Below are 25,409 nucleotides of genomic sequence, written 5' to 3'. Positions count from 1 at the left end.
CATTGACATGATGTGTTCCTAACTCGAGCTCTAAACTAATAAACGAGAGTTGAAGCCTCGAACAGCAGCTGAACCCTTCAGTGACACACACACACACACACACACACACACACACACACACACACACACACACATTAATATGAATGACTTGGATGTTGAAGTAGTTACACCCCAACAGTGACATCACCCGTTGTTTTCGGATTCTGTCCGTCACCATCTTTGGTTTGGAGCAGGAAGTGACCATATTTGGACGAGCTGGGGGAGGAGCCAACGGTGGATCTGACCGATCTGATCAGAAACGATACTACGTCCCGCCCACCGATAGCTGTAACCTGACTGCACCACAGGCCTGTCAATCAAACAGACACGCCCCCAAAAACAGGTCTTCTTGAATCTTCTTTTCTAATGAATGAGGGATTATTTTCAGATGGACCTCCAGAAAACTAATAAGAAGGAGTGACTTTAGCTAACAACACCGAGATAACTGATGGACACATTTTATTCACTTTGGATTTGATGAGAGAAGTTGAATGGGAGTCTATGGAGCCGGAGGCTTTTTGGAGCCGACCTCTAGTGGCACTCGCTGGTATTGCAGCTGAAGACACTTCTGGATCAGAACCATTTTACAGACCTGAAGCTAGGAACTCTTTTAGAAACAGACTGCGTTTCTTCATTCTCGTGTTCACATCAGTTCTGCTCTGATGCTGCTCTCACATTCACCTTGAAAACTCCTCCTATAAAACTCCCTGACATTCCAGGAATTCCAGGACCGCAGAGTCCTTCAGGTCCCTGAGATCCAGTTCAGGTTCACCACTTTTAAGATCCTCTTTTTTTTTTTTTTTTTACAGCTTTTCATGCAGCAGGTGGAACATTTAAGACACTCCTCTCAGTATGAATAAAATAATAAATAAATAAAACAGCAGGAGGAGAAGACACTCACCCTCGGTAACACGGTAATCCAAACTGAAGCTGATCCGGACACGAGGAAGACCTCCAGACCTCCAGACAGCACACTGAACACAGCAGCATGTGCTCAGAGGAGCTGCTGGACTGAAAACTCAGACTGAAGCTCCTCCCACTGGTCTGTTTGAAGCCCAGGAGCCACACAAACAGCTGCTCCAACACACACACACACACACACACACACACACACACACACACACACACACACACACACACACACACACACACACACACACACACACACACACACACAGGCTGTTGGCAGCAGTTGTGAGGACATTTTTTAGACAGTGGGTCTTTAAATAGCAGCAGAGCAGTGAACACCTTCGACCCCTCGGCGCTGATCGGAAAAGAGTTTCAGTCCTCAGAGAAATACACACAGCCCGTTTGGACTTCCTGTCGGTCTGTGACGTCACAGACTCACGGTGATGTCATGCGTCTCGTCCTGTCCGACATTTTACATGGAGTCAACAGGCCGCAAGTAAAACCTGTGATTGGTCTGGATGTGTCACTCAGAAAACTGTCAGCCAATCAGAAGAGAGGATTAGTGATATCAATTAGCCTTAAATTCCTTCACATGTTCCTTTCAACACGTTGATGTGTTTGGTGACAGCGCCCCCTACATTAGTGGGTAGTTTTGTTCCTGACTGAAGGTGTCTGTGCTGCAATCTGATTGGTTGAATATCTGTGTGGGCGGGCGCTGAGTGATGGATACAGCAGCTGCTCGTACACACAGGTCAGACCGAATCCTCCGAACTACAGCTGGAAACGTTCAACAGGAGTCTCTGGAGGAGCAACGGACACCTGCAGAGACTCCGAGGGAGGACAACTTTATGCAAACAGGCAGATTTTGAAATGAAAAGTGATTATTGAGAGATCAGAGTTGAGCTCCTTCAGAAGACTTCAGGGTGGTTTTAAAGCTTTTAAAGACTTCAGGCTGAAGAGAGCAGAAAGACAAACAGCTGGAGACCACAGACGTGTTTTCATTTCATCAGACAGCAGCTGGGAGGGATTCGCCCAAATCCAGTCTACCGAGGGGACGGCCAACACGTCCAACATTCCTGGAGACTGACCACGCCCACAGTCACGACAGTGACATTCACACTACCCCTCTAAACTGCATAAAACTAAAGGTTCTCGGAGGTCTCGGAGGTTCTCCGCCCGGAGGTCTCGGAGGTTCTCCGCCCGGAGGTCTCAGACTCACACAGACAAACAGCAGCAGAAGAACTGATCGCTCTCTGAAACACGTCACATTGTATGAACACAACAAACAAACAGACAGTATAAAACTGCTGCTGCCGTACTCTGGGACATTGTTGTCTCTACTAATGTTGAGTGGCAGCTGGTCCCCCCCCCTCAAAATCACTGACCTTTGACCTCAAAGGGTCTTTAGTGGTTGCAGAGGGACCCCCGGTGTCTCCAGGGAGAAGACACGAGGGGACATCAGAACAAATGAATGATAAACAGTGTCGCTCAGGGAGCTCAGTAATGAGTGAGAGTGAGTGTGTGTGTGTGTGTGTGTGTGTGTGTGTGTCTGTCTTTGTGTGTGTGTGTGTGTGTGTGTGTGTGTGTGTGTGTGTGTGTGTGAGAGTGTGTGTGTGTGTGTGTGTCTGTCTTTGTGTGTGTGTGTGTGTGTGTGTGTGTGTGTGTGAGTGTGTGTGTGTGTCTGTCTTGTGTGTGTGTGTGTGTGTGTGTGTGTGTGTGAGTGTGTGTGTGTGTGTGTGTCTGTCTTTGTGTGTGTGTGTGTGTGTGTGTCTGTCTTTGTGTGTGTGTGTGTGTGTGTGTGTGTGTGTGTGTGTGTGTGTGTGTGTGTGTGTGTGTGTGTGTGTGTGTGTGTGTGAGAGTGTGTGTGTGTGTGTCCAGCTGCAGACACCTGAGGACCTGGTCACACCAGCGAAGCAACAAGTCGGTCGACGTAAATAAACTCCGCAGCCTCGTTTCTAACCGACCTGGATTGGACCAATAGGAGCACAGACTGTAACCATGGTGACAGGGAAAGATCCAAACCCGCAGCCTACAGAGCCTGTAGTGTGATGTCACCTGATGCAGCGAACCAGGTAAGGACACACAGGTGAACCCGGATCCACTGCAGCGGGTACAGTCGGACGGTCAGGCCGTTTCCACGACAACCAGTCTGCTGCTCACCTTCGTCTGCCGCTCCGCCTCCATGCCGCTGCTCGTCCACCTCCGACTCCTCTGACGACAAACACACCTGTAAACGAGCGCAGAGCGGCCGTGAACAACAACAATCCGGTAACAACTGGACCAATAAGTCGGAACCAGGTCCGGTTCAGCAGAACATTTCACCGACCCGGTTCAGCAAGACATGAAAATAAAACTACTCGGTGAGTATTAACCTTCATGATAAACCGAGACAAAACAGAGATCTCGGTGGAGAACGACCCGGCGGCGGTGGGCGGAGCCCGAAGTACCGGGTGACCCGATGTCTGGCGTGCCTGTGTGTAACTGGGACATAAAGCCGTGATGTGAGTCTCGTCGGCGACCGTCGGCCCGCAGCAGGAATGTGTGTGTTCAGCCAAAACCGGGCCTGAACACAGAGCTGATCTACGTTAGCTCCGCCTCCAACTTCCTGCAGCGCCGAGCGCTCAGGGCTGCTGCTGCCTGACAGCGAACATAATGAGTGGGAGGAGCTTCTGTGATCCGTGGGGAGAGGGGGGCCTCCGGGTCTCAGTCAGAGGAAGGGACATTTCTGTCCCTCTGCGTGGAGACACCAGAGGTGGGACTTGGACTTTTTAGATTTTAGTGTCAGAGTGAGAGATCCATCTGAGATGCTCCTCCTCTGTCCTCGTCCGTCTCCTCTGTCCTCGTCCTGCCGTCTCTCTGCTCCATCATTCAGTTCAGCCTTGAAGAGGCCTCAGTGGACTCCAGACCTTTCATGTGTCTTCCAGATGTCCCCTGAGACTCTTTAGAGACGACACCTGACCGCAGCTCCAGAGACCTACGACCTCCTTTCATCAGGCTGCTGAATATGTAGAGACGAGGGACGGACGGACGGACAGAGAGCTGCAAACCACTGACTACAAACCCAGTCTGTCCACCAGTCTGTCCACCTCTGAGTCTGGTTCTGTTCATGTTGAACTGTTGGGCAGCACGGTGGTTCAGTGGTTAGCGCTGTCACCTCACAGCAAAAAGGTTCCGGGTTCGAATCCGGTCCTGGGCCTTTCTGTGCGGAGTTTGCACGTTCTCCCTGTGCTTGCGTGGGTTCTCTCCGGGTTCTCCGGCTTCCTCCCATCATCCAAAAACATGAACCTCAGGTCAGGTTACCTGGCGCCGCGCTAGTGGCAGCCTGTTGCAGCATCTCCCCCCTGAGAGCCCCCCCTGAGAGCCCCCCTGCTGTAGTGAAGACATTTCCCCTCGGGGATTAATAAAGTGAAATAAAAAATAAAAAAATTAAATTTAAAAAAAAAAAACTGTTGGGTTCCTCTGTGATGTTCTTCACCCTCACTCTATTTAATCTATATTTTTTTACGTAACTTCTTTTATTGTGAAGTTCTCTGAGCGTCACTTCCTGTGTGAACTGTATAAATAAAGTGTCCTATGGTGTTCTGACTGTGTGGAGTTAGTGGTGAGGTTCTGTTGTGTAACCGGGCCGTGTTCTATTCTGTGCTCGTGTGAGCGGTGAGGACAGGACGTGCAGCTGCAGAGTCGCTGATTATCGGGCTGAGGCGGCCTCGTGGGCCCGTCCGGGTCGTGTTCTGGATAATTACTGGTGCTGTGAGGCATTACAGGATGACAGCACCTCTATAAAACATCTCTGATGGAAAATTAGCACCCCGAGGTCCGACTGACAGGCAGAGCCTCCGAGCGACACCGCAGCTCATCGCATAAGAATGCGAGCGGGTTTTCCACCTCACAGAACAATTCACAGGCAGCCAATGAGGAGCCGGGCCGGGCCGACCGATAAGCCCGGCAGAATGGTTCCATTCTTGGCCGTCCGGTCCGGGAGCTGCCCCTCTGTTTCCAAAGAAAGACCTCCCAGCCACGACAGATTACCCAGAAACCATTTCACCGAAAAGAACCGTCACCGAGGGTTACATAAAGTAGGGGGTCACTCAAAGTGCCATCACACATGGAGCAGAACCAGGGAGCAGAACCTTCTATTATATTATTATAATATAAGTACAAACAGAACCAGGGAGCAGAACCTTCTATTATATTGTTATAATATAAGTACAAACAGAACCAGGGAGCAGAACCTTCTATTATATTATTATAATATAAGTACAAACAGAACCAGGGAGCAGAACCTTCTATTATATTGTTATAATATAAGTACAAACAGAACCAGGGAGCAGAACCTTCTATTATATTATTATAATATAAGTACAAACAGAACCAGGGAGCAGAACCTTCTATTATATTGTTATAATATAAGTACAAACAGAACCAGGGAGCAGAACCTTCTATTATATTGTTATAATATAAGTACAAACAGAAGCAGGGAGCAGAACCTTCTATTATATTGTTATAATATAAGTACAAACAGAACCAGGGAGCAGAACCTTCTATTATATTATTATAATATAAGTACAAACAGAACCAGGGAGCAGAACCTTCTATTATATTGTTATAATATAAGTACAAACAGAACCAGGGAGCAGAACCTTCTATTATATTGTTATAATATAAGTACAAACAGAACCAGGGAGCAGAACCTTCTATTATATTGTTATAATATAAGTACAAACAGAACCAGGGAGCAGAACCTTCTATTATATTATTATAATATAAGTACAAACAGAACCAGGGGAGAGGACAGAACAGAACTGTGTACAGAAATACAAATGCAACAGCTGATGTTTTACTTCAACTCATGAAACCAAACAAGAGTGTTTATTTCTCAGATTTAAAATCCGTGTCAGTGAACACATCATCCACCTGCCAGGCGACTCTGCCACAATAAAAGCCCACAGGAGCAGGTTCTTCAGCATCGACCCGTTCAGACTATGACTTTGGATGTAAACTCGTACAGAGCAGCTGTTTCCTGTCTAAACAGGCGGCACGGTGGTGCAGTGGTTAGCACTGTCACCTCACAGCAAAAAGGTTCTGGGTTCGAATCCGGTCCTGGGCCTTTCTGTGCGGAGTTTGCATGTTCTCCCTGTGCTTGCGTGGGTTCTCCGGCTTCCTCCCATCATCCAAAAACATGAACCTCAGGTCAGGTTACCTGGTGCCGCCCTAGTGGCAGCCTGCTGCAGCAGCTCCCCCCTGAGAGCCCCCCCCTGAGAGCCCCCCCTGAGAGCCCACCTGCTGTAGTGAAGACATTTCCCCTCGGGGATTAATAAAGTGAAATAAAAAAAATAAATAAACCTCCAGCACACAAACAGTCTGCCACCTGCTGGTGTACAAGAGCAGTGCAGCACCTCCTCACTAGAAACCTCAGAGCAAACACACCTGATCACCCATCAAACAGTCTGAACATCTGGCTGCAGCTGTCCGTCATCCATCCGTCAGTCAGTCTGTCCATGGACGAAGGAGGAAAAACACTTCTACATAAAACCAGAGGTGGATTATCAGATTACTGATCAATCAATCAGTGGGGTCAAACACTCAGGTTTGATATCAGCAGCCAATAAAACTGCACAGCTTCAGCCTGTCACTCACAAAATGTCCCTTTTTTAACTTTTCACAAATAGAATAAAGGTTTCACAAATCAGAAACTGTGTTTTAGAGAATATTTAGTCTCTCTGGGATTATTTAATCCAGGTTTGACCTGTCTGAGTGCTGTTTGTTTTTAATGTAGATTCCGTCCAAAGTGGTCCAGATGTGGAGAAGAAGTGAAATGTCTCTTTTTCTTTTACAAATGGAATAAAAGTTGTCAAAAAAAATAAAAGACGTTTCAGGCCGAGTTCAGGCTTCAACTGAAATGTTCAACTTCAACAACAACAACAACAACAACAACAACAACAACAGTACTTCGGGCTCATTACGTGTTAAATCAACGTGGTGCACGTGACCCCTGCTGGGCAACAGGCAGCTAATGTTAGCCAGCTAAACCGCCAAAACCCATCAGCCTGCTAGTTAAATTATAAACTAACTAACTAGTTTACCTGCCTCAGCCAGCTGGGACCAATCAGCGAGTTAACATGCTAATCAGCTAGCTGAGCTCCCGGGTTACCCGCCCAAACACCGGCGGCAGCACTGGATTATGCTAACTGTTATCAGCTAAGCTAACAGCTAGGTTAACCGCCGGGAGGCCGCCGGGAGGCCGCCTGAGGCCCGCCGGGAGGCCGCCTGAGGCCCGCCTGAGGCCCGCCGGGAGGCCGCCTGAGGCCCGCCTGAGGCCCGCCGGGAGGCCGCCTGAGGCCCGCCGGGAGGCCGCCTGAGGCCGCCTGAGGCCCGCCGGGAGGCCGCCTGAGGCCCGCCGGGAGGCCGCCTGAGGCCCGCCGGGAGGCCGCCTGAGGCCCGCCGGGAGGCCGCCTGAGGCCCGCCTGAGGCCCGCCGGGAGGCCGCCTGAGGCCCGCCTGAGGCCCGCCGGGAGGCCGCCTGAGGCCCGCCGGGAGGCCGCCTGAGGCCGCCTGAGGCCCGCCGGGAGGCCGCCGGGAGGCCCGCCGGGAGGCCGCCTGAGGCCCGCCGTACTCACCGCTTCTTCTCCGGGAGTCCTCCAGCTGCTCCGCGCGGCCTTCACCTGGTTCACCTGTTCACCTTTTTTTATTTTTATTTTTTATTCTGAATATCGACACCTCAGAGACAAACTCACGTACACCACGTAACAAACGCCCCGGCCGTATAGTGACGTCACTGCGTCACGTCGGGTCGTCAGTTTAATAAAGCAAAAACACAAGAAACGACTTTTTATTGATCAGTTTAATAAAGCAAAAACACAAGAAACGACTTTTTATTGATCAGTTTAATAAAGCAAAAACACAAGAAACGACTTTTTATTGATCAGTTTAATAAAGCAAAAACACAAGAAACGACTTTTTATTGATCAGTTTAATAAAGCAAAAACACAAGAAACGACTTTTTATTGATCAGTTTCCTGTTGTTCAGGCTGAATGTGAGAAAGTGAAGGACACTCATAGATAAATAAATATTAAAAATCAGTCACTGAGCTGCACTAACACATTAATCAAAGTTAAATTTTTGCTGTTTTAATGAAACAATAAAATAGAAGAGATGGTGAGATGTGTGAAGGATGAACGAAAACTGAACACAGAGTTCAGTCAGAAAAAGAAAAAGCTGATTTCTTCCTCAGAGAGCAGAAGTTTGGCACAAGACGTTGTTTTTAATGTTTCCACACGATGACCTGAATCGCAGGTGAAACGAGACTGAGACAGAAAACTGGACGCTCTGATCCGCAGCGGGGGTTCTGGCGGGTTCTGAGCTGGAACCCGAGACTCTAAAACTGGTCCTGGGTCAGCTCCAGCTTCAAGTGTGTTTTACAGCACGAAGGCCTTTCTACTAGCAGCAACATGAGGCAGCAGAGACGGCGCCGACCACCTGCAGCCACCGAGCATCATCATCATCATCATCAGAGCTCCTGTGTGCTGCATTCAAGTCACGTGAGTTTTTATATATATAAATATATATACAAAATTGGAATTATATATATATATATAAAATTCCAATCAAGCAGGAAAAATAAGGAGGTTCTTCTTTTTCTTTAAATACTGCAGTTCAAATGTGGGACTTTAAAATGCCTGAAAGGTTTTAAACCAATCATCAACCATCAGTGATGTCATCATCCATCAGTGATGTCATCATCCATCAGTGATGTCATCGTTGGTTTGTGAACATTATGAATCCTCCAGTTCAGATTCTGTCCGTCACCATCTTTGGTTTGGAGCAGGAAGTGACCATATTTGGACGAGCTGGGGGAGGAGCCAGTGGGGGATCTGACCGATCTGATTGAAACCCTACGTCCCGCCCACCGATAGCTGTAACCTGACTGCACCGCAGGCCTGTCAATCAAACAGACACGGTCCCAAAAACTTTTTTTTTTTTTTTTTTTTTTAACTTTTTTATTTTAATCTTCTTTTCTAATGAATGAGGTATTATTTTCAGATGGACCTCCAGAAAACTAATCTGTAAGTGTGAATTTAGCGAATGACATGCAGGAAACTTGTAGAATAATTTTTTTATTGACTGAGAATTTCATGAGAGAAGTTAAATGGGAATCTATTTTTTTGGAGCCGACTCGGTGGGAATGCAGTTCAAGGAACTTCTGCATCTGAACCATTTTTCGGAGCCGGAAGCTCTGATCCAGTTTGTGTTTTTACTGAATCTTTCCGACCACCCGTCACATGACCTGAATGCAGCATCTGCATGCATGCAGCACGCTGCGGCTGCAGGACGGCGATCGACCCGACGCAACTGAAGCTGAGAGAGAAAGCAGTTTTAAGGCAAAAAACATTCTTTGGCAAAACAAGAGAAAAACTACAGAAAAAAACACGTTGGTCTGCTGGTGGAATACAAACATGTGGACGGTCTCCAGCCACACACACACACGCACACACACACACACACACACACACACACACACACACGCACACACACACACACACACACACACACACACACACACGCACACACACACACACACACACACACACACACACACACACACACTGGACAGAGCACACACAAACAGCGTAGAAATGTCTTTACACACTTTGGTCATTTGAACAAACGACTTTAGATTTGAGATATTTGCAGCGTTACAAACATTTTAAAATGAGCGGAATAAATACAGACAGTCATGTGTCGCTCAGGTTAAAGATGAAGCGGAGTGGGTCGGAAACCCCTCTGTGCAGCACCGCCCCCTGCTGGACGGACCTCTTAAAGGACATTTAAAGTTGAATAAAAAAGTATTTCTGACAGTGAAATGATGAATGTACTTAATAATAATTATAATAATATGTTTTTAACTGAGGAATATAAAATCAGGTCCAAACTGCAGAGAGGGGTTGAAACACACGTCATCACAGCAGGATGTTTTTCATATGAAACTCGTGCTGGTGAGTTACCGTGGTTACATAATATTATAACATCCAAGTTGTGATAAAATCCATCGGTTCACCTGCAGCACGATGCTTATGATTGATTATAGAGTATTAACTACAGATTGGATCAATACGACGGACCGACAGCAGAGCAGCAGTGAGATGAACTGAGATCAGACGACTTTCGATTTAACACTTCACATACACTCAAACCAGCAGTGGGCGGAGCCACCGACAGGTACAGGTGTGCCTCTGTGCTCCACCACCTGACTCTGGTACGTGGAGAGCCTCCTGAAACGGTTTCACTCCAAATCATCGACATGTATTACAGACAACGGTTTAACGCACTTTCAGGGCCGAGAGAGTCGGAGCGTTTGTTCTGCTCTGAGACTTCAGACTTAATTAAATTGCTTTTACATTTTTTTACATCCACTCATTTAAAATGTGCTGTGAGGATTTTGTAAAGACTCACACGGCTGGTTTGAGTGTGAACATGAGATCTGCTGTTGACCTGGTCAACCTCCACCTGCACCTCCACCTCCACCTGTACTGTGTCAACTGGTGATGTCAGACTGAGAGGAGCAGTGATTGGACGAGCAGGTGACCTCTGACCTCTGACGGTGAGCTCAGACTCCAGCAGGAGTGGAGGCAGGGCAGGTGAGGAGCTGGTTTCCTATTGGACGGCTGCCTGATGTGTGCTCATGTGCTGTGTGTCCTGAAGCTCCTGATTGGTGGAGAGCCGACCAGCTGTTACAGCTGGGTGGGGCCTCGACTGTGCGGCTCACTGCTGCCAGGAGGGGGCGCCGTCACCAGGCTCCTCAGGTACACGCAGGGGTTCCTCCTCCTGTCGGAGCCAGGGGCGGAGCCTGGTGGAGGCGGGGGAGGTGGCAGCGAGCCGGGGGGCCTCAGAGACGACATGAGCGGCCGCATCTCCTGCGACACCTCTTCCTCCTCCTCCTCCTCCTCCTCCTCCTCTTTCTTCTTGTTCTCCGGGAAGCAGAAGGAGCCCTGGGACACCTGAGCTCCGATGGAGGTGGTGCTGCCGGAGGTGCTGCCCGGTGGAGTGTAGGAGGCCGGGCGGGGTCCTCCCAGCCTGGCGAGGGCGCTCACCCGCGGGTGGACGGGCTCGCCGGGGAGTGCGGGGGGGGAGGAGATGCTCTCCAGGGAGGAGATGCTCTGGTTCCAGGCCTGCTGCAGGTCCACGGGGATGATCTTTGTGGCCTCGACGGACACGCAGGGGGGGGGGCGAGCCCACGCCGCCCTTCCACGGCAGGTGGGCGTTGCCGGTAGAGGGGGAGGGGGGAGCGGCCAACGGACTCTGACAGACGTCCAGAGCAGCTGGGACTGAAGGAGACAGCAGGACGTTAGAGATGAAGGGTCATCGTCCGTCATCGTCAGAGGGTGTAAAACCCAACGGATCTCTACCTGATTTGGGTCGTTGTTTTGGTGTTTCGGGTTTTCGGGCGATGAAGGTGATCCCGACGTCTTCCTCCCGCTCTGCGTCCGAATGTCCGCCTTTGTCCTCCTCCGACTCCACAGGAACGACCACCGGATCTGAGCAGACACGAGGCTTTAAAAGTGCTGCAGGTTCCCTCTGCACAGAGCACGCTACCTTTTTCCTCCCTTTTCCAGTCTTTATGCTAAGCTAACCTTCTGTTTCCAGTCTTTAAGCTAAGCTAACTGTCTGTTTTCAGTCTTTGTGCTAAGCTAACTGTCTGTTTCCAGTCTTTAAGCTAAGCTAACTAGCTGTAGCTTAATATCTGATCATGTGACTCTCGCAGAAAACGACCAGAAGAAGAACCCAGTAAACTCTGACCGGTTCCTCTAATTAAAGGCGATCAGAGTATTGATCGACAGTAGATGTGTTAAAGCTGTTCGTTTTGTCTCGTCACCTTTGTCCTGCCAGCTGACGTTGCGTCGCGGTTTGTCTTCGCCGCCGTCCTTGGACTCAGATCCTCGGCGCTGGTGAAGTGAGACAGAACAAATGTCAGCTGGATGAAGAACTCAGAACTTTACTGACGTAACAGTACTGAGGTGTCGTGAACTAGTGAAACGGGTCGGACCTTCTTCAGGCTGCGCTCCTTCTTGTGCCGTTTGTGTCGGATGGACTTGAACGTCTCCATCCGGCTCTTCATGTTCCTCTGAAACACCTCCCGGTCCTGGCGCTCCTTCTCCCCCAGAGGCATGAAGTGTCGGCTGTAGTGGGACTGATACTGAACAGGGACAACACGCCTCAGTCAGAACCGCCATCAGGACTCACACGGAACCAGGTTCTGTTCGTGAACTGAGACTTCAAAGACCACAACAACCCTGAAACCCTGAAACTCTGAAACTCTGAAACTCTGAAATCCTGAAAACCTGAAAACCTGAAATCCTGAAACCCTGAAACCCTGAAAACCTGCACCTCCGACTGCCTTTACAACCTCCACGTCTTTAAGGATCCCTCGACCTTCCACAAGGACCCCTAAACTTTCTTCAAAAACCCCAAAACCTCTTTAAGAACCCCAAAACTTCTTTAGGAACGACAAAACTTCTTTAGGAACGACAAAACTTCTTTAGGAATCAGAAACCTCTAGAACTCTCGGGGAACCTTACCCGTCTCCTGGGCTTGTACAGGTTTCCGGCGAGGAAGTGGTGCGTCTCCGTGTCCTCCTCCACTTTGGCTCCGGGGACGTTGTCGATCACCTGAAGGTCCAGACACACACCGCTGCCATTCTCACGCCTGGAACAACCAACACCGCACAGTTAGCATGATGCTAACACCACCTCAGGCCCCGCCTCTTTTTCACATCACGAGATCCCAGAACGTTGTGGATTTTTCTGTTGAGGTGTTTTTACAGTCACGTGACTCACAGGTAGTTTGTGACGTTGGTGACTTCGGGGAACGAAGCTCTGCTGGCCATCGAGGGCAGAGACAGACGGGCCGAGGTCAGGACGTTCCCACCCTGCACAGACACACACACACACACACACATGAAAACACACACAAACACACATGAAAACACACACACACACACACACCCCTGCTGTGTCCTACCTGGTCGATGACGCTGATGGCGTCCCTGATGTTGATCTTCTGATAGGCCTCCCACAGTTCACTCTTCCTGTAAACTGACTTCCTGAGCAGCAGCTTACTGAGGTAGTTCTTATCAAATTGCTCCCACCTGAGACGGAAAGACAGACGGAGACAGAGAGACAGTTTTGCAGTGATGTTGTTGTCGTGTTGCAGTGCTGTTGTCGTGTTGCAGGGCTGTTGCGGTGCGTCTCACTTGTCCCTCCAGTGGTGATATCCCTGCAGTCCTGCGATGTCCTCCACTGCAGTCAGAATGTGGTCGAAGGCCTGAAGACACACAGAAAGTCTGGTTCTGTTCACTGCATCACGTGTTGTTGCATCACGTGTTGTTGCATCACGTGTTGTTGCATCACGTGTTGCTGCATCACATGTTGCTCCATCACATGTTGCTGCATCACGTGTTGCTCCATCACATGTTGCTGCATCACATGTTGCTGCATCACGTGTTGCAATGACCGTCTGCCTCACATGTTGCTGCATCACATGTTGCTCCATCACATGTTGCTGCATCACATGTTACTGCATCACATGTTGCTGCATCACGTGTTGCAATGACTGTCTGCCTCACATGTTGCTGCATCACATGTTGCTCCATCATATGTTGCTGCATCACGTGTTGCAATGACTGTCTGCCTCACATGTTGCTGCATCACATGTTGCCGCATCACATATTACTACATCACATGTTGTTGCATCACATGTTGCACTGACCGTCTGCATCACATGTTGCTGCATCACATGTTGCCGCATCACATGGTACTACATCACATGTTGTTGCATCACATGTTGCACTGACCGTCTGCATCACATGTTGCACTGACCGTCTGCATCACATGTTGCTGCATCACATGTTGCTCCATCACATGTTGCTGCATCACATGTTGCTCCATCACATGTTACTGCATCACGTGTTGCTGCATCACATGTTGCTCCATCACATGTTGTTGCATCACATGTTGCTGCATCACATGTTGCTGCATCACATGTTGCTGCATCACATGTTGCTCCATCACATGTTGTTGCATCACATGTTGCTGCATCACATGTTGCTCCATCACGTGTTGCTGCATCACATGTTGCTGCATCACGTGTTGTTGCATCACATGTTGCTCCATCACATGTTGCTGCATCACATGTTGCTCCATCACACGTTGCTGCATCACATGTTACTACATCACATGTTGTTGCATCACGTGTTGCACTGACCGTCTGCATCACATGTTGCTGCATCACATGTTGCTCCGTCACATGTTGCATCACGTGTTGCTGCATCACGTGTTGTTGCATCACATGTTGCTCCATCACATGTTACTACATCACATGTTGCTCCATCACATGTTGCTGCATCACATGTTACTACATCACATGTTGTTGCATCACATGTTGCACTGACCGTCTGCATCACGTGTTGCTGCATCACATGTTGTTGCATCACGTGTTGTTGCATCACGTGTTGCTGCATCACATGTTGCTCCATCACATGTTGCTGCATCACGTGTTGCTGCATCACGTGTTGCTCCATCACATGTTGCTGCATCACGTGTTGCAATGACCGTCTGCCTCACATGTTACTGCATCACATGTTGCTGCATCACGTGTTGCAATGACTGTCTGCCTCACATGTTGCTCCATCACATGTTGCTGCATCACGTGTTGCAATGACTGTCTGCCTCACATGTTGCTGCATCACATGTTGCCGCATCACATGTTGTTGCATCACATGTTGTTGCATCACATGTTGCACTGACTGTCTGCATCACATGTTGCTGCATCACATGTTGCTCCATCACATGTTGTTGCATCACATGTTTCTGCATCACATGTTGCTGCATCACATGTTGCTCCATCACATGTTTCTGCATCACATGTTGCTCCATCACATGTTACTGCATCACGTGTTGCTGCATCACATGTTGCTGCATCACGTGTTGCTACATCACGTGTTGCTGCATCACATGTTGCTCCATCACATGTTGCTGCATCACATGTTGCTCCATCACATGTTGCTGCATCACATGTTACTACATCACATGTTGTTGCATCACGTGTTGCACTGACCGTCTGCATCACATGTTGCTCCGTCACATGTTGCTGCATCACATGTTGCTCTGTCACATGTTGCATCACGTGTTGCTGCATCACGTGTTGTTGCATCACATGTTGCTCCATCACATGTTGTTGCATCACATGTTGCTGCATCACATGTTGCTCCATCACATGTTACTGCATCACGTGTTGCACTGACCGTCTGCACCACATGTTGTTGCATCACATGTTGCCGCATCACATGTTACTACATCACGTGTTGTTGCATCACATGTTGCTCCATCACATGTTACTACATCACATGTTGCTCCATCACATGTTGCTGCATCACGTGTTGCTGCATCACGTGTTGCTCCATCACATGTTGCTGCATCACGTGTTGCAATGACTGTCTGCCTCACATGTTACTGCATCACATGTTGCTGCATCACGTGTTGCAATGACTGTCTGCCTCACATGTTGCTCCATCACATGTTGCTGCATCACGTGTTGCAATGACTGTCTGCCTCACATGTTGCTGCATCACATGTTGCCGCATCACATGTTGTTGCATCACATGTTGTTGCATCACATGTTGCACTGACTGTCTGCATCACATGTTGCTGCATCACATGTTGCTCCATCACATGTTTCTGCATCACATGTTGCTCCATCACATGTTACTGCATCACGTGTTGCTGCATCACATGTTGCTGCATCACGTGTTGCTGCATCACGTGTTGCTGCATCACATGTTGCTCCATCACATGTTGCTGCATCACATGTTGCTCCATCACATGTTGCTGCATCACATGTTACTACATCACATGTTGTTGCATCACGTGTTGCACTGACCGTCTGCATCACATGTTGCTCCATCACATGTTGCTGCATCACATGTTGCTCCATCACATGTTGCTGCATCACATGTTGCTCCGTCACATGTTGCATCACGTGTTGCTGCATCACGTGTTGTTGCATCACATGTTGCTCCATCACATGTTGTTGCATCACATGTTGCTGCATCACATGTTGCTCCATCACATGTTACTGCATCACGTGTTGCACTGACCGTCTGCACCACATGTTGTTGCATCACATGTTGCCGCATCACATGTTACTACATCACGTGTTGTTGCATCACATGTTGCTCCATCACATGTTACTACATCACATGTTGCTCCATCACATGTTGCTGCATCACATGTTACTACATCACATGTTGTTGCATCACATGTTGCACTGACCGTCTGCATCACGTGTTGCTGCATCACATGTTGTTGCATCACGTGTTGTTGCATCACGTGTTGCTGCATCACATGTTGCTCCATCACATGTTGCTGCATCACGTGTTGCTGCATCACGTGTTGCTCCATCACATGTTGCTGCATCACGTGTTGCAATGACCGTCTGCCTCACATGTTACTGCATCACATGTTGCTGCATCACGTGTTGCAATGACTGTCTGCCTCACATGTTGCTCCATCACATGTTGCTGCATCACATGTTGCAATGACTGTCTGCCTCACATGTTGCTGCATCACATGTTGCCGCATCACATGTTGTTGCATCACATGTTGTTGCATCACATGTTGCACTGACTGTCTGCATCACATGTTGCTCCATCACATGTTGTTGCATCACATGTTGCTGCATCACATGTTGCTCCATCACATGTTTCTGCATCACATGTTGCTCCATCACATGTTACTGCATCACGTGTTGCTGCATCACATGTTGCTGCATCACGTGTTGCTGCATCACGTGTTGCTGCATCACATGTTGCTCCATCACATGTTGCTGCATCACATGTTGTTGCATCACGTGTTGCACTGACCGTCTGCATCACATGTTGCTCCATCACATGTTGCTCCATCACATGTTGCTGCATCACATGTTACTACATCACATGTTGTTGCATCACGTGTTGCACTGACCGTCTGCATCACATGTTGCTCCATCACATGTTGCTGCATCACATGTTGCTCCGTCACATGTTGCATCACGTGTTGCTGCATCACGTGTTGTTGCATCACATGTTGCTCCATCACATGTTGTTGCATCACATGTTGCTGCATCACATGTTGCTCCATCACATGTTACTGCATCACGTGTTGCACTGACCGTCTGCACCACATGTTGTTGCATCACATGTTGCCGCATCACATGTTACTACATCACATGTTGTTGCATCACGTGTTGCACTGACCGTCTGCATCACATGTTGCTGCATCACGTTGCTGCATCACATGTTGCTGCATCACGTGTTGCACTGACCGTCTGCATCACATCTTACTGCATCATGTGTTGCCACGTCACGTGCTGCCGCATCATGTGTTGCCGCGTCACGTGTTGCCGCATCACGTGTTGCCACATCACGTGTTGCAGACGGTCAGTGCAGAGCAGCGAGCAGTCGTAGAGGAAGCGATGACGTCACCCTCTCGTGGATCTCCTCGTTGATCGTCGGCTTCCTGCTGGTGGATCGAGGAACTTTGAGCCAGTTCACCAGCGGTTTGATGGTCAGACCCTGCAGAGGAGACACATCCTGGTCAGAAACATGTGGACCACAGTCGTGATGTCACTTCCTATCTAGCCTTTTAATATCAATGAGACACGTCTTTGTCTCCGTCCCGGAGCCTCAGTTTGAACCACGGCGTCCTCCTTCCTGCCGTCTGTCCAACGACACCAGAATAAAACCCTGAAACTCAGAGGACGTCTGTGGGAGTCATGACAATCTGCTGAGTCACCGTGGGAAAGAAGAAACAACCTCGACATGAGAATACACACTTCAGATTTAGTGTGTGTTTCCACTTTTACATGTAAATACACACTGATGGACCGGCTGCTGCTGCTGCCTCTTCCTTCAGACAGACTGTTTTCACGTAGATACATGAACTGATGAAGAGGATGTTTACTGCACAGATGAAGCTCCCCGCCCTCCAGACGACCCTGAATCACAGTCCACGTGGTTTTTATGAGAAATCTGAGGGTTGGCGGTATCTCAGGAGCCAAACTGATACCAAACCTCCTCGAAGTAACTCCAACGTGCCTCAGTGTTTCAATGAATATTTGTTTTTGTGAAAGTCTTTTTTATCGCAAACTCGTCGCCCACTGAGCATGTCGGAGATGATTCCGATTCACAGCCAACAGGAGACGACCATCACCCCACAGATTACGATCAATAACCTGTTTGTATGTCTGTCTGTCTGTTTGTTTGTATTTATGTCTGTTTGTTTGTTTGTTTGGGTTCGTCACTCCCACCTGGAACATGACGGTGAAGAAGACGACCACGATCGTCGTGGCGACAAAGTAGTCCTTGGCTTTGACCCGCTCGCCGTCCAGCAGCACCACCAGGGCGAACGCCACCGCCCCCCGCAGGCCGCCATACGACATCACCACCTGGTCGATCTTGTCCAATGGGACGAGGCGGAAACGGTTCAGAACCCAGGTCTGACCAATCACACCTGCGGGAAAGTTAGAACGATAAACGATGTTTAGAACTATTTCTCTGATCCTATAAAACATGTGAAGTGAGCGCGCTCAGTAACGATCAGCTGAGAAGCTCCGATCGGAAACAAAGCTGCTTTATTCCTGCAGGGATCGTCACTCTGACGGATTTTCATCAGCCAGGTGCTCAGACTGTTTGTGGGTGAAAACTGTTTTGTGACGTTTAAAAGGAGGGTGACTGACCGACAGCTCTGAAGACGAAGATGAAGACGAGGGTGCAGGACACCAGGCCGGTGTCCCAGGCCCACTTGGACTTGTCCACCGCCGAGATGCCCAAGAAGATGAAGATGATGGTCTCGGCGATGCTGGCCAGAGTCTTCATTGTGTACTTCACTGTGGTCCGAGACTTCTGGGAAATGTTGGCCTCCACGTATTTGTTGGCTCCGATGCCACAGAAGGTCATTCTGACATACCAACATTATAACGTGTAAAAATCACTTCCTGTTTGTGTCGCAGAAGAATCAGAGTGTGTTTGGACTCGTACTGGTTCAGATGATTACACTAGTTCTACTGGTTGAACTGGTTAAATTGGTTCTACTGGTTACTGTAGTGATACTGGTTGAACTGGTTAAATTGGTTGTACTGGTTACTGTAGTGATACTGGTTGAACTGGTTGAACTGGACAGGCCGACTCACGATAGGATGGCGGACAGCGAGAAGAGCTCGGCGGTCAGGTAGGCGAGGTAGACGAGCAGGAAGACGAAGAGCGGCTCGATGATCCGAACCTTCTTCGTGAAACGAGTGATAAAGCCGAGGATGACCGCGAAAACCAGACCAACCAGAGTCCCCCCGATACTGACGATGAGGAAGGAGGCTGAGGAGGAGGAAGAGGAACAGGAGGAGGAGGAAGACAAGGAGGAAGAGGAGGAGGAAGAAGAGTGTGACAGAAGTCAACTGACGTCAGACTTCGTCTTTCTGTAAACTCACCGACTCCTTTGAAGTAATCTGCTGTCTGAACGTTCTCCGCTCCGACTTCCACGAAGGAGATGTAGACTTTATATAAAACCTGCAGAGGACAGAAGGTCTGGATTAGAACCGATCAGAACCGATCGGAACCGATTGGAACGCTTGCAGCGTTTTGCAGCAGTGATTAAAAGATGCAGGAACACAAGTGCATCATGGGAAACTTGAAGTGTTTTCCGTCTTCGGGGCGGAGAACTCCCACACTTTGTTTTTTTTCCACTTCTCGGTGGATTAGCTCGTGTTCTGAGTGCTGCTGAGGATTACAGCTGCAGTTAATCTGCTCTCAGCTCATTAATCTCTGCTCCATCCAATTCAACAAGGTACCGACCAAACTGGAACGTTGCAGTGGTCGGTTCTTCACGAAGGAACGATTTCTGTTCTTCACAAAGGGTCAGAAACATAAACTGAACGTAAAAGAGTTCGTAGCTTCAGGTCTGTAAAATGGTTCTGATCCAGAAGTGTCTTCAGCTGCAATACCAGCGAGTGCCACTAGAGGTCGTCTCCAAAAAGCCTCCGGCTCCATAGACTCCCATTCAACTTCTCTCATCAAATCCAAAGTGAATAAAATGTGTCCATCAGTTATCTCGGTGTTGTTAGCTAAAGTCACTCCTTCTTATTAGTTTTCTGGAGGTCCATCTGAAAATAATCCCTCATTCATTAGAAAAGAAGATTCAAGAAGACCTGTTTTTGGGGGCGTGTCTGTTTGATTGACAGGCCTGTGGTGCAGTCAGGTTACAGCTATCGGTGGGCGGGACGTAGTATCGTCAGGTTTCCAATCAGATCGGTCAGATCCACCGCTGGCTCCTCCCCCAGCTCGTCCAAATATGGTCACTTCCTGCTCCGAACCGCTCCAAACTATCAAGATGGTGACGGACAGAATCTGAACTGGAGGATTCATAACGTTCACAAACCAACGATGACATCACTGATGGTTGATGACATCATTGATGGTTGGAACAGATCTCAGGAAAAGCTTTTCAGGCTGCAGTACCACGAGTGACCACTGGGTGATTGCATCATTTACATCCTTTATCAGATAGATACTAATTTCTGTGTGTGTGTGTGTGTGTGTGTGTGTGTGTGTGTGTGTGTGTCTCACCACTGTGACGGCGTCGTTCAGCAGCGACTCTCCAAACACGATGATGAAGAGCATGTCATTAATGTGAACCTCCTCGAACACGGCCAGCACCGCCACCGGGTCGACCGCCGAGATCAGAGCGCCGAACAACAGGAAGTCCAACAGGTCGGCCTGCACACGCTCATCTACACACACACACACACACACACACACACACACACACACACACACACACACACACAGATACACACACACACACACACACACACACACACACACACACAGACACACACAGGTACACACACACACACACAGGTACACACACATACACAAATATAGTTACTGACTTCTGACCCCAGTTATTGAACTATGACAGTAATTATTGACCACTGACCCCGGTCACTGACCTATGACCCCGGTCACTGACCCCTGACCCCAGTTCCTGACCCCGGTCCCTGACCCCTGACCCCGGTCACTGACCTATGACCCCCATCAGCTTGGCGGCGTACAGGCAGAATCCGGTACAGAATGCGTTCCACAGCGTTCCCACCACGGCGTACAGCAGGATGGCGCCCAGGTTGTCGAAGAAGAGGCGGGCCGGCATGAAGTAGCCGGCGTCGCCCACGATGGTCGGCAGCAGGAAGAGGAAGAAGAGGGCGGGCTCTAGCTGGTACAGCTGCTTCTTATTGGCTACGAGGACGACCCCGCCCAGAACCAGACCCAGCAGGATCAGCATGCAGCTCTCTGGAACCACCGTGGTGAAGCGCTGGGAGAAGTGGAACACTGCAGCACCAGCAGACACAGTCCATCACCACCTCCTCCTGACCTCCTCCTCACCTCCTCCACCATCTCCTCCACTTCCCACACCTCCTCCTGGCCTCCTACACCTCCTCCTGTCCTCCTCCTCCTGACCTCCTCCTCCTGACCTTTACTGCTTCCTCCTTTCCTTCTCCACCTCCTCCCGACCTTCACTGCTTCCTCCTGTTCTCCTCCACCCTCCTGCTGTCCTCCTCCACTTCCTGCTGTCCTCCTCCATCTCCTGCTGTCCTCCTCCACTGCCTTCTGTCCACCTCCACCTCCTCCTGACTTTCACTGCTTCCTTCTTTCCTTCACTGCTTCCTTCTCTATTTCCTCTTTACCTGATTGGACGATGCCCCCCCACCTGCTTGGCTCTAATTGGTCTGTTCTGGAAACAGCTGCTGACTCATGATTAATTTCACACCAACAGGATCAGGAGGTGACGAGTCACATCATCTGCTCTCTGATTGGTCGATGTGTTTGTAAAAAAAACTAAATGCATACGAAACCAGCTGATTGTTGTGATGTTTGAGTGTGTGTGTGTGTGTGTGTGTGTGTGTGTGTGTGTGTGTGTGTAACCTGACTAAGCCGACCTCTAGTGGCACTTGGTGGTATTGCATCGGAACCATTTTTCAGACCTGGAAGCTACAAACTCTTTTATAAACAGTCTGTGGTACCAGGTGAGGAACAGGAAGTCAGACTTCTTGTTCCTGTCTCAGCTCGCAGCTCATTGGTTCCTTCTGACAACATAAAAACTACTTTCAGCAGCGGATTAATGCAACATTTGGTGCTCGGTTGATTTTACACGACACGTCAGCAGCTGCTGGTCGATTCATTCAGTGTTCACAGAGACAGACGCACAGTGTGTGTGTGTGTGTGTGTGTGTGTGTGTGTGTGTGTGTGGAGCATTAGCACATTAATAAGCAGCATGTATAGCATGTTATTGTCCTGCAGCACCGTGACTCACCAGCAGCTCAGAAAGACATGACTGTCTTTGTGTGTGTGTGTGTGTGTGTGTGTGTGTGTGTGTGTGTGTGTGTGTGTGTGCGGTCCTCCTGCTCTGAAACGTCCTCACACTCTCAGAAGGTTTTAAAAGGACCAAAAACACGATTGTTAACGTTTCTAAATAATTTTTTGTCATCGATCGATTATTTTCATGACATCATCATTTGTCTTATTTTGAAAATATTGCGAGTGTTTTGTGTTTTTATCTGTTTCACAGTTATTAGTTTTGATGAGATTTATTCCAGATAAACTGAATGAAATGCTGTCTCAAAAACAGAAATCTGGATAAAAAAAGATTTTGGTTTCTTCCCGTTTAAAAGACCGTTTTTCCATCCTTGTTATAAAGTTCTGCTGTGAGTGACTTTACTTTGATAAGCGCCCTGAAATAAACTGTTACATTTTAACTTGCCGCTAGATAAATGAAATAAATTTAAATTTAACAGATTAATTATTTGAGCTCCTTTGTTTCAGAAGTTCTTCTCACATCTCTCCATCACAATCAGTTTTCATCATCAATATGTTTGACAGGTTCCTTTAAGAGCTGATCAATACCTCCATTATTACACCTGAACATCTTCACCATAAAACATGTTCTCAACATCTGAAGCTCAGAGAGGAAGATTCACTCACAAACCAATCAGCTGATCAATTAATCAACTGATCAATTAATCAACTAACTGAGAGGGAATACACCTAATAATACCACAACTTTTTGCCCCCGGGACACACACACAACACACACACACCACAACACAGACACACAGACACACACACACACACACACACACACAGACACCACACACACACACACACACACACACACACACACACACACACACACACAGACACACACACACACACACACAGACACACACACACACACACACACACACACACACACACACACACAGACACCACACACACACAGACACACACACACAACACACACACACACACACACACACACACCACACACACAGACACACACACACACACGACACACACACACACACACACACACACACACACACACGACACACACACACACACACACACACAGACACACACACACACACAGACACACACACACACACACACAGACACACACACACACACACACACACACACACACACACACAGACACACACACAGACACACACACACACACACACACACACAGACACACAGACACACACACACACACACACACACACACACACACAGACACACACACACACACACACACACACACACACACACACACACACACACAGACACACACACACACACACACACACACACACACACACACACACACACACACACACAGACACACACACACACACACACACAGACACACACACACACACACACACACACACAGACACACACACACACAGGACACACACACACACACACACAGACACACACACACACACACACACACACACACACACACACAGACACACACACACACACACAGACACACACACACACACACACACACACACACACGCACTGACTTACAGATCTTGGCCACGCTGGCCACCAGTAGCCAGATGGCGATGATGTACGGAGTTTGCACGTAGCTCCACTCCCACTGGACCACCCGGTACCCGCCGCCGTGATGATGATGATGCTCTCCCTCCTCTTCCTCCTCTCCGGGGCCGGCCGGCTCCTCCGCGGACCGGGCCAAGGCTCCACCGGGCGTCCCGCGTTCCGCCCCCGGGCTGCGGGAGGAGGAGGAGCGGCGGGGCAGAGGCAGAGACGCCGAGCCCCGGCTCCCGGAGCGGCGCAGCGCCGGTACCGGGCAGGTTGTCATCGGCGGCGGCGGCCGTCAGCAGCAGCAGCAGCATCAGACCGAGCGGCGGCATGTTGTCCCGGAGCTCAGCGGGCTGACATCCCGCGAGCCTTTATATACACACCGAGACACGGAGAGGACGCGGAGCAGGAAGCCGTTTACAACATCAGCACACGCACACGCACACGCACGCACGCACGCACACACACACACAGGCTCCGGTAAGACACGGAGGAGGGGACACACCGGAGCAGGACACGTGACCCGCCCAGTTCCCCGCCGTTAAAGAGACGGAGACACACCGCCGGTCCTCTTGAGTGACGTCACAGCCGAGTTCACACACACTGATCGGCTGCGACGTCAAGTGTCAATACTACAGCCGCTGACGTCAGACCCGCACGTGGAAGTTCTTGAACTGATAAACTGATGTTTTAACCAGGTTCCCCCCAAAAACATTTAAACCAGTTTCATTATTTTCACTTCACATTTCTAATTGATTGATTTAATTGATTAAACCTGATATTGATCTTCAGTTTCATTTCAGTGTCTCTTTGTTTACGTTCATCCTTTTTTTGGTTTGAATTTTTTTTAATTATTTCTTAAATCTAAGCTTGATAATTTGGTCTGAATGTTTCTGTTTAAATTCTGTCTGATGTTTATTTAATTAAATTAATATATTCAGGCGACACATAAAAGAAAAAAGAAACCATGAAAACGTGGATGAGATTAAAGAAACCTGCAGTTTTTAAATCTCTTTACTGAACGGCAGAAACACGTTTGATCCACACACACAGAAAAACACACACACACACACACACAGAAAAACACAGACACACACACACACAGAGAGAGAAAAACACAGACACACACACACACACACAGAAAAACAGAAAAAAACACACACACACGCACACACACACACACACACAGAAAAACACAGACACACACACACACACACACAGAGAAAAACACAGACACACACACACACACACGCACACACACAGAGAAAAACACAGACACACACACAGAAAAACACACACACACACGCACACACACACACACAGAGAAAAACACAGACACACACACAGAAAAACACACACACACAGAAACATAGACACACACACACACACACAGAAAAACACAGACACACACACACACACACACACAGAGAAAAACACAGACACACACACGATTGAAGTCATGACGCTGAATAATAACTCGGTTAGAAACGTC

At 48.8% G+C, this 25,409-nt stretch overlaps 2 protein-coding genes across 2 annotated transcripts in view; both read right to left on the bottom strand.

Annotated features, from left to right (window-relative positions):
• Positions 1-3,147, bottom strand: part of plekhg4 (pleckstrin homology domain containing, family G (with RhoGef domain) member 4) — a 34,640-nt gene extending 31,493 nt beyond the window's left edge. The window contains exon 1 of the mRNA XM_069175105.1: positions 3,109-3,147. Coding sequence (XP_069031206.1) covers positions 3,109-3,132 — 24 coding nt within the window. The 5' untranslated portion in view covers positions 3,133-3,147. The remainder of the gene's footprint in view (positions 1-3,108) is intronic.
• A 4,623-nt stretch (positions 3,148-7,770) lies between these two features.
• On the bottom strand, positions 7,771-24,384 carry slc9a5 (solute carrier family 9 member A5). Its single transcript, XM_069175169.1, is given in 18 exon segments — positions 7,771-11,171; positions 11,173-11,270; positions 11,352-11,480; positions 11,819-11,888; positions 11,990-12,139; positions 12,522-12,648; positions 12,780-12,871; positions 12,964-13,090; positions 13,196-13,266; positions 17,462-17,551; positions 18,286-18,488; positions 18,715-18,935; positions 19,168-19,345; positions 19,459-19,537; positions 20,594-20,757; positions 21,053-21,355; positions 23,903-24,104; positions 24,106-24,384. Coding segments are annotated over 18 exon segments (2,943 nt in total). The 5' UTR covers positions 24,250-24,384; the 3' UTR covers positions 7,771-10,676.
• Between the last annotated feature and the right edge of the window lie 1,025 nt (positions 24,385-25,409).

The sequence above is a fragment of the Embiotoca jacksoni genome, unplaced genomic scaffold, assembly GCF_022577435.1.
Source record: "Embiotoca jacksoni isolate LCO1_2020_lvr unplaced genomic scaffold, fEmbJac1.0.p SCAF_64, whole genome shotgun sequence".
NCBI lineage: Eukaryota > Metazoa > Chordata > Actinopteri > Embiotocidae > Embiotoca > Embiotoca jacksoni.
Note: the sequence above shows the minus strand (reverse complement) of the source record. Positions and strands in the feature narration are given on the sequence as shown.